This window comes from Merops nubicus, unplaced genomic scaffold (assembly GCF_000691845.1).
Source record: "Merops nubicus isolate BGI_N331 unplaced genomic scaffold, ASM69184v1 scaffold34862, whole genome shotgun sequence".
Lineage (NCBI taxonomy): Eukaryota > Metazoa > Chordata > Aves > Coraciiformes > Meropidae > Merops > Merops nubicus.
This window is the reverse complement of record NW_008596144.1, coordinates 1-10,164: the sequence shown is the minus strand read 5'-3', so window position 1 is coordinate 10,164 and position 10,164 is coordinate 1. Positions and strand designations below refer to the sequence as shown.

At 53.8% G+C, this 10,164-nt stretch overlaps 1 protein-coding gene across 1 annotated transcript; it reads left to right on the top strand.

The window, feature by feature from the left end:
• Positions 1-639: 639 nt before the first annotated feature.
• LOC103769128 (trinucleotide repeat-containing gene 18 protein-like) lies at positions 640-7,604 on the top strand (the record flags this gene model as incomplete). The annotated part of the gene is made up of 7 exons (XM_008936303.1): positions 640-1,755; positions 2,403-2,575; positions 3,269-3,330; positions 3,383-3,457; positions 3,945-4,073; positions 5,978-6,152; positions 7,233-7,604. Coding segments are annotated over 7 exons (2,102 nt in total), but the record flags the coding sequence as incomplete, so codon positions are not given.
• Positions 7,605-10,164: the final 2,560 nt, after the last annotated feature.

Below are 10,164 nucleotides of genomic sequence, written 5' to 3'. Positions count from 1 at the left end.
CCTCTCCACCCCCTGCCCCTGCCATCCCTCCAAAGGAAGAGGCGCCCGAGACCGTGGAGAAGAAAGACCTGGAGCTGGAAAAAGAGGCTGCTGGTCCATATCAGGCCTTGTTCCCAGGTAAGAGAGCCCTGCTTTGGCAGAGTCCCGTTGTGTTTGTGCCTGCCTCCCTTTTTCTCCTTGGCTCTTTCCTGCTTCCATCCCTTCCCCTAGAGAAAACCACATAGCTCCTCAAAAAGGCAGGGGAGAGGCAAGGACCAGGGGTCGATGCCTGGGCCATAGGGGCACCTGGGGCTGTGAGCTGTCTTCTTCCCTTTGGTTGAGCCTGGGTTGGTTCCTCCAGGGCTGAAGTCTCAGTGGGAGAAGGATACAAGAGGCAGATCTCTCCAGTTTCAAGAGAGTGCTGGAAAGGTGCGGAAGGGACCTCTGGGGTGCTGCTGCCTGTGGCAGGTTGGGCACGGCAGAGGTGGCTGCCTGTGGCAGCTTGGCCAGGACAGAGATGCCCAAAGCAGCTACTGCTTGAGAACGGGAAGAGACCAGAGATGATGGAAGTGAAGGGAACCCGTCACTATGCCTTAGTGAGAGAGAAGGTGCTTTGGAGACCTGGCCATTACACAGCCTGTCCCTTCTGGTGTCTTGCAGAGATCCCCCCGGGATATCCATTCCAGTCCCTGCCTCCCTCCTTCGGAAGACACTATCCCTACCTCCTCCGGCCCACTGCAGCCTCTGATGCAGATGGCCTGGCTCCTGACGTCCCACTGCCCGCTGAAGGCTCTGAGCACATGGAGCTTTCCCCAGAGGTCAAGCCCATCCACCTGTCTCCGTCCAAAATGCTAGAGCCCATCCAAACAGCAGCAGAAGAGGAGTCTTTGGAAGAGAGGGTGAAGTCAGAGGTGCAGATGGAGGAAAGCCAAGAAGACATCTGCGAGCAGGACATGGGGACTCTGAACATCGCCCCCTCCGCAGCCGTCCCGGTGCAGAACGTCGACAGTTGCAACCTCCTGTTGCACCAGGGCGAAGCCCTGGGTGCTATGGAGCAGGACCGGGAAGACCTCCAGAGCTGCCCACCTCCTTACCAGGTTGTGCCCTGCCCTGCAGAAGCAGAGGCTCAGGCAGAGAGCGGGGCTGGAGCAGAAACCTGCTCCATGCACATGGACTACGACGGGCCGCTCGTGCGCGCGGAGAACGAGCCGCCCGCGATGGACTTGACGCCGCAGCGGGAGGAAGCCTCTGTGGCCATGGATCTGCAGAGCGCCGACGTGCCCCGGGGCAGGGAGTTCCCCAGCCTGCCCCCCGAGGAGGGGTGGAGCAGAAACCTGCTCCATGCACATGGACTACGACGGGCCGCTCGTGCGCGCGGAGAACGAGCCGCCCGCGATGGACTTGACGCCGCAGCGGGAGGAAGCCTCTGTGGCCATGGATCTGCAGAGCGCCGACGTGCCCCGGGGCAGGGAGTTCCCCAGCCTGCCCCCCGAGGAGGGGGAGCAGGGGCCAGAGGTCCCTCCCTACTGATCTCTTGCCAAATGCCAGCTCTGGACATCAAGCCGGGCGACCCGCTGGCTGGGATGAACGCTTTGGTGGCTGCCACAGAAATGCCTCAGGCTTGTTCCTTGTTGACTACCACCAGTGTCACTCCGTCCCAAGTGAAGGTGGAGGTGTTACCTGACCAGGCCTTGGAGCACTCCTTCCTGCAAGGGATCACTTTGCTGAGTGAAATTGCAGAGATGGAGCTGGAGAAAAGGAAGCAAGAAATGCAGAGTAAGTTGTGAGCGTGGGGTCTGACCAGCCTTGGGCCAGCTTGGGTCTCCCTGCATGTGGTCCCTGAACTCTGACAGGAGCAGAGGCACAGGCGGAGTCTCTTGCAGCCTCAGCCAGGCAGCAAGGAGATGATTGCCCTGATCTGCAGGAGTGGCTGGTGCTTTGGATGGGGTTGGAGTGGAGTTTTTGTTGCAGTAGGCTGAGCTACGTGTGGCTTTTGTCCTGCTCTCCCCTTCCAAAGGCGCTCGCCGTGTCTAGACAGTTTGTGGTATGCGCAGAGGAAGTGGAGCCCCACTTGCAGAGAGCTGCCAGGGTAACACCCTTCTGGCAGGCACCGAGGCTACAGTCTGTCAGGGTTTGGCACAAGAGGTCCCAGTAGCTCCAGATGATGCTTTCCAAGAGCTTGGCAGGCCCTTAAAAGATCTCACCTTCCAGTAACTTCCTGAGGCAAGACGTGGTGGGAACTGCCAGTCGCACCATGGCTGGGTACAACAGGAGAGCTCGAGTGGGGGCCAAGGGTGGCTGGGGACTGCTCGAGCTGCCATGCTCCGGAAGGGGACATCAGTCTCTCCTCGTGCCTGCTGGAGGAGCAATCTTGGAAGGTGAACTTCTGTAGCTTTTTTTTTATTTCCTGTCCTTCCCAGCAGGTCCAGAGAGTTTCCCTGTCCGGCCAACGCTGGAGAGTTTGCTGGCTGCCAGCACCCACATGCTCATGGAAGTACTTTCAACCCCCTTTATGGAAAGTCTGAAAACCATCCGGCTGCCTCGAGAGCTGAATCCCAACAAAAAGTACAGCTGGATGCAGAAGAAAGATGAACCCGTAAGTAGCCCTTAGTGTGGCTGAGCCTGGAAACCCACAGCGTGTCCCCTCGCTGCAGCTTGCTCCTCCAGCCACCGTTTGCCACCCAGCCTGGGCCACCCTTGGGTGCTGAGCATTGGCCTCGTCGGTGCACGGGGTTGATGTGTGCTGTGCTTTGGCTTCCTCCCTCCTTGGTGCCTCAGCACCGCCCTCGGCAGCCTTGGAGGTGGTGTTCCTAACACAAAGCCAGCAGGAGCTCTCGTGTTACTGCTTTGGTAGGGAGGGATAATAAAGATGGTGGCAAGAAGGTTTTTTTCTTGTTTTTTTTTTTCCTTGGTGGCTCTTCCCCATGGGAGAAAGTGAGAAATTATTTTGTACCTGGCAAGGAGGTGTTTGAAGACAGCGAATGTTTTGATCTGTCTTTTTAAATAAGGGAAAAGAGACTGCGTGGTGTGTCTTTTAGCCTGCAGGTTCTTTCCCAGGGTTGCTCTCCCTCAAAGCTGACACCATCGCGTGCGTAAGCCACAGAACATCTTTGCTTGGCTGGTTTTGCTCGGGCACTGCTCGAGGGCCGTGTGTGCTGTGGGCACAGCTGCCCTGCTCCACGGCGGGCATGGGGAGCTGCAGACCTCGGCCGTTGCACGGGCACCCCAGCCCGGGTGAGGGCCTGGACGTGTCCTGACCTTCTCTCCCCCTCTTGGCTCCCCACCCTAGATGTACTCCATCAAGTCGGCCATCGAGAACATGGACGCCATGGAGCTGGACTACAGGATGAGGCTGGGGGGGGTGCAGGGGCGGGCACACGATGGAGTTGGACGACAGGATGAGGCTGGCGGAGCTGCAGCGGCGCTACAAGGAGAAGCAGCGGGAGCTGGTGAAGCTGCAGCGCCGCAGGGACTCCGAGTAAGTCACAGGCTGCTCACTCAGGCCTTTTTTTTTCCAGCTGTGGGCACTTTCACTGCCTCTCGGTCCCGGAGAGAAAAGAGCCCTCCATCCCTCCCTGTCTCCTCTCCTCTCCTCCTGGTTTGGCCCGCCAGAGCTTTGCACCACACACTCCTAGGCTATGTGACAAAACAACCTGGTGGCTGGTGAACGCAGCTGGGAGACCCTGGTAGAGACAACCTTGGCTTCAGCAGCTCAGTTTAGCAGTTTGGTGACAGGCGAAGGTTCTGGTTTGGCTCCCGTTCTTTGCTTGCTTTCTTTTCATTCTTTTCCATTTTGCTTCTTTTCGGATTTATTTGCTTTATTTATTTTCGATTTCTGGTTGGTTTGCCTTTTTTTTATTTTTGGTTGCAAAATTTGGATTTTGCCTTTTTTTTTTTTTCTTTGCTTTATTTTTTTTTCTTTCTTTCTGCCTTGGTTAACAGTGAAGCGTGTGGTTTTTTTAAAGGGAAAAGCATGACGAGAAAAGTAGAAGCTTGGCGAGAAGAGGCCCTGGAAGGCCCAGGAAGAGGAAACTTGGATCGAGCGCTCTGTCACCCATTAAGGAGAGAGGGAAGAGTGACAGCAAGAGTGGAAAGTAAGGCTGGAATTTGGGGAAGATGGGAACACGGCAGGGTCGCTGCGCCAGGGTCTTGCTTGGGGAGAGCGTCTCGGATGCAGCGGGGGCTCGCCGTGGCGTTGTGTCAGCAGCCTGGCCTCTGGCAGCAGTGGTGTCGTGGAGACGTGTGAATTCACCATCAGCGTGTCCTTGTGGTGGGAGCGTGGTGCCAGCGTCCTCCTGCCCGCCTGGCACAGCACGAGGCTGGTGCTGGGTGCAAGGAGCACGGGCTCAGAGCAGTGGTGAGGTGGTAACGGAGCAGCCGGCTGGGCAGGGACCTGTAGCTGAGCTCTTGGTGTCGGGGAGCGTGTTCCTCGTGTGGCTTCAGGACAGCAGGTGCTGCAAGCAGGTGCTGTAGAGCTGGTGGCAGGGATGGTGATGTCAAAAACTGGAAGGACAGGGCTGCTCCAGGTTACTTAGGTGGTAGGGCCTTTCTGCTGTGTTTCTGCCATCTTCATCTCTGATCCTTTTATCAGTGGGAGTTGGGTTTGCCTGAGCTCTCTCTTTCAAGTGTCTGCATCATTTTCTCTTCTGCTTTTTTTCTCTTTTGCAAGCTCAGCTGCTCTTGTTTGGATGCCTGGATCTCACCACAGTTGGCCATCCATAGGTGGCCAGGTCTCTCCAGTGGGAAGGCACCTCCAAGCTGCCTCCCTGCGTGCTACGTAATTTTACAAATGTCCTTTCAAGACTACAGAGTAGGTTCAGGTGCCCAGCTCCCACTGACCGAGCTCTTCTCAAAATCTGTCCTCTTGGTGGCTCTCTGTTTTGCTCCTTGTTTGGATGGCTGGACAAGGCTGGAGGCATCTGGAAGTGGCTGGAGTTGTGCACGTACACGTGCATGATGGTGTTGTGTGTGCACATCCCCACATCACGGGGATGCTTGAGCAGCCTGGTGTGGGAGGTGGAGAGGCACCTGCAGCCAATGCCCGTGGCCTGAGGTGTTGGTTTAGCTGCCTGCGGAGGTCAGCAGAGGGGCTGGAGGGGAGGGGAAGTGTCTGGAAGCTGAGGAGGCTGCCCCATGTCAGTGGCTTTGTGGTGGTGGTGTGACCTGGGCCAGCAGGCTTGGCTGAGGGAGGCCGTGTAGGAGAGGTGTTAGTGGAGGCTTGGTAGAGGTTGTGTGGTGTTGACTGGTCATCCATTGGATAGTTACTGGAGACAGCTGGGGAGCAGTGAAAGATGTGCTTATAGTCTCACCTACTTTATTTTTCTTTTTTTTTGTTTGTTTTTTTTGGTTTTGTTTTAAAATTATTTATTTACCCTCTCCTTTCCCTCCAAATCCCAAAAGGAGAATGAGAATGTCCATCACACGTCTCTCACCGAGCAGCAGGGCTTGCAGAGCACATTGCCTGTCCTTTGAGTGAGCCAGTGCCTGCAGTGCCCTTGTCCCCACTGTGTCACCCTGTGTGCCAGTTCCTTACCACCTCCTTGCTCGTACCCAAGCCAGAGCAAGTGCCTGGGCAGTGAGGCACCTCCCTGGCCTCAGCAATCTCTCTGCACCTATAGAGTCCATTAAAGTAGAGGTGGCAAAGGACCTGCAGGGCCAGCTCAGCTCTCTGTCCTTTCCCTCTGCTGCTCTGTACCAAACCAGGCACTTTTTGGTGGCTGTTACTCAAGACACCAAATAATTCCTTTCAGAGACCACCTTGGAGGTCTCTGGTGTCAGGCACCCTCATCTGTGCTGGTGGCCAAGAGTGTTGCAAGAAGGGCTCCTTGGCTCCTCTTTGGTGAAAAGCCTTGTCCAGACTGCTGTCACCTCCCAGTGGACTTGGCTCCTGCTGAGCATCCCCACTGTCCTAGGAGATGTTTAACCTCACTTTTGAGCTTGGTGGGGATCACAGGGAGGAAAGCCCTCCACCTTGACCCATCCTGTGCTTGGCTTGCAGACTGAGCAAGTCCTTGTTGCTCTCCGAAGACTCTGAGACTGGCGAGGGCATGAAGAAGAGGCACAAAGGGGCCCTCCTGGAGGAGGACGAGGATGTGGAGAGCAGCAGTGGCAAGATGAAAGGGAGGAACCAGAGCTGGGAAGAGCATGATGCGGCTCCCGGCTTCTCAAATGAGGTCAGTGCCCTCATGGGGAACGTGGAGCCATGGGCCAGAAGCAGATCTCTTTCCTGCTTTGCTGGTGTTGCCTTGCACTGGATAACTCCTGACCTGAGAGTGTCTGCTCTGAGTTCCTGTGGCTTTAGAAGCTCTTTGTGAGAGGGCTGTCTGTGCAGCAGAGGGGTGTTCACAAAGGCTGATGTTGGCTTATGGAGCTTGGACCTCTTTGTTAGGCAGCAGAGGGGCAAGTGCCTTCAGGCCAGCCGGAGCATTGTGGTGTTGCCCCAGGTCTGAATCCAGAGCAGTGTTTGTCTTACCCCTGTGCCTCTGGAGACCGTGGAGGGGAGTGGACTTCCCAAAGCGAGGGAGGCAAGGCAGCGCAGCCTCGCTGTTCTAAATGCAGGGTTTTCTGCTGCTCCTCTTGAGGCAACGGGAGGTTTACTGGAGCTTTAAGCTGCTGATGAAATCCAAAATGCACACAGGCGAAGTCCAGAGTTACAGCTGCTGTTATCTAGCTGTAGCACATGTAAAGTATATTTACTTTTTTTCAAGAAGCAAGAAAATACTGAAAAGGCTGTAACGGCGTTGGCTGTAATGCAGTGGTGCTGATGCTCTTGCTGAGAGGTATTTGGGTCTTTTTGGCAGCCCAGCTTCTGGAGCTGGTTGATTATGTGGAAATCCTTTTTTATTTGGCTGGGGTTTTGGGTAAAGAAGATTTTTTAATCCTCGTGATTTAGAGAAACGCTTGTAAAACCAACCCAGACATATCCTAAAAACCAGAAGGTGTTCAGAAAAAAAGAACTCCAGAACATGTTGTCCTCTGAACTTATTTCTGTCGGAAGGAAATTTGAATTTCCTCAGTTAATCATGCAGTTTTGTAGCGCTTGATAAGGGTAAAGCTGTGCTGTTTGCTGACATCTTCCTCTTCTTCCTCCCTAGTGCTATGGTGGGTTATGGCAACTGGGGCCTAAGAGCATCATTTTGAGGCCTTACTAACTGGCGTGCATGAGGGACTGCTGTGAGGGCTAGTAAAATCCCTCAGGTCTGTCGGGATACCTGCTCTGTGTTCACCTGTGCCTCTTCCTTTCACCTCGGCAGTTAAAGCTCAAAAAGAAGAAGGTGCCATCGGATCAGGAGCAGCTAGCCAGCAAGCTTGACAAAGCCCTGTCACTCACCAAACAAGACAAGCTCAAATCCCCCTTCAAGTTTGCCGACAGCTCCGGAGGAAAGCCAAAAACTAGTGGAGGTGGCAGCAGGTACCTCCCACCCCACGAGGCTCTACCAAGCAAGGAGGAGAAGAAGAGCCTGGCCAAGAACTTGGGCCTGTCATTGAAAACCAGCAAGGAAGGTAAAAGCAAAGTTGCTGCCAAAATGAAGAAGATGGAGGTGGGGTTAAAAGTCAAAAATCAGCTCAAGGTTTCCCATTCACCAGCAATATCTGAAGTTAGCAGCTACTCCTATAGTAAGTAACCCCTCATTTATCTCTTCTTACAGTGTAATCTGCTGTAGGGGCTTGGGGTGGGTGTTTCTGGCCTCTTGAAAGGGGTCTTGGAGTTGGGTCTGGTTTTGCTCGTGAGTGAAGAGTGACCTCCTTCCTGGCAGTGGGAGATGCAATGCTGCTGTGTCTTTGAGGTCAGCATGAGTTGTGCACCCAGCTTGCTGTCCAAGAGCTAGCCAGTATCCATATCTCTTCCTGGCCCGTGTTGTACTGATTATCAGTGGGGGAAAATGCTTTAAAAAAGAAGTTGACCCATATTCTTGCTTTCAGTGGAGATAGACACTCTCCTTTTGTTTGTAAGATGAGTACTCATAGCTTCTAGAAGCACCAGGAGACTTCTGAAATCCTTGCTGAATTAGATGGGATTGACTTGAGGGTTATGTTGTGGAGTCAGCTGAAGAAGGCAAAGCCTACCTGGGGCACTGGTGTTTGTGAGCATCCTCCTGCCCTTCAGCCTCAAGGCTTGGTTCCTGGCTGACTGCTCAGCCTTCCCATCTGTCTCATCAGCAGTTACTTCTGAACCCAAAGCCCACCTGAGGCAAAGATTCCTGCAAATGAGCAGGGCTGGGGACCCCTGGTACGGACAAATCTGACTTGCAGGTAGTGCTGGGAAGACAGCAGAGTCAGAGGTAGAAGGCTCTGCAACAGTTCAGGCAGACAATGGGGCAGAGAACGTGTGAGGGACTTGGAGTTTATGGTCTGAGGCCTGGTTGTGTAATTGTCTTCGCTCACTTGCATAGATATTTTTCCTTTGCCTGTAGCTATTTAAGCCCCAGGTTAAAGCCCTTATGGGGTGCTTGTATGCAGAACAAATACATCTCCTGGTGCAACACCGGTTTAGAAATTTCAATAATGGGGAAGATGATGAGCTAGTGATTCTCCAACGGAACAAATGTTTGGCATGAAATTGACCGTTTATGCAGCCAGATAGGAGCTGTTGTGTCCACTGGACTTGAACACAGCCTTTGGCTGGTGGTGCTGTACACACCACCCAACAGCTCTGTTCCTGAGCGTGCTTCACTCCCGAGGATGGACCCATGGCTCCTAAACTGGGAGCTCTGGAGCTAATGGGGAGAGGAGGCACGGGCTGTTGCCAGAGCTAAGAGCCTTGGCTCGTGGCAGAGGGAGCTCTTGCAGTGCCCTTGCGTTTGGTACTGTGATTTCCTGAATAAAAATTCCCTCCCAGACCTAAGGCAGCTTCCGTCTGGCCCCTCTGCTTTCCAGCAGGTCTCCTGGTGTAGGAATGTGCCCCTTCGCCATGGGAATGGCTCAGGAGGACTGTTGTCAGTGAGGAGCCAGCTCTGAAATGGCTCAGCTTTGGTGTGTGGTTTTTCAGCTGTGTACAGGTTCACGGAAAGGACTTCAGCCTGTCACTTGGTCACTCAAGCATGATGGATTTGGGGAGGCAGGTAGAGCATATGGCAGCACCTCCCATGACTGGTGGGCTGCTCTTGTGGAGGAGGAGAAGTGGGACTGGAGCCAAGTCCTTCTGCCTCTTAACCTCTTGATTTTCTAGCTGAAGTCCTGAAAACCTTGGGCATAGATCCAAAGGGCAAGATGAGCATCCTATTCCCACAGATTTTAACAGAAGTCAGATGCCCCAAATCATTTGTGTATGAGGGCTTTGGGCCTCCTAAACCTGCTATCCCTCGTTCCTTCCTCTCTGCAACCAACATAGTGGAGGTGAGGAGCAGTGCCTGACCTGGGCTTATGCTGGAGAGCATCTGCTGCTGCTCACAGGCTGAAATGGTCCCCACCACCATATCTGTAACATTGTGGAGCCAATGGTGCGTTCACAAGTGGGGAGGTGACAATTCATCCCCACTTCTATTGCATTCGGGGGTACCGTATGGTTTTTGTTCTACTCATCAGCTGCTAGAGGGGACTGTTGGATCATTTCTGACTGTGTGTGGAGCTTGGCAGCTTTGTAAAGCCATGGTTCACAGACTGAGGAATGGCTTGGTCCGTGCTCCGTTTTGGTGGACTCCATATTGCATGAGGCAGAATGTTTGGGGTGGCATTGTTGTGGTTAGATGTGTTGTCTGCTTGGCAGCTGGGCTCACTCTGCGTGTGCTAAAAACCCTCTGAGAGAGCTGGTTCGTGCAGAAAAGGAGATTTAGGTCAGAGCGTTGAACATAACCATAGTTAAGATTGATTCAGGTCAATGGCCTGGGTGTTGGCAGTGCTGCATCTTTGGTGGACGTCTTCATAGCAGAAATGTCTACCTCGGTTTTCTGCTCCTGAGCTAAAAACACTCCTTGGATCCTGGCTGAAGAGAGGACAGAGGTCATTTGGTGTAGGTGGAGAGTGTCTATTTCTGACCGAAAGAAGGAAATACGTGTTTCTGTGTTTATTTAGCTCCCACTTGCTGAACTTGAGACTTGTGGTGGAGGAACCTGGTGGGGGTGGGAAACGGTGGCACACGGCCCCTCCTGCAGCCGCTTTCCCCTCTTGGTTTACAGCCTTTTCATAAAGAAACGCACCAAAGCACCCCACAAAACCCCACACCCAAAAAAACCCCAAACCCCCGTT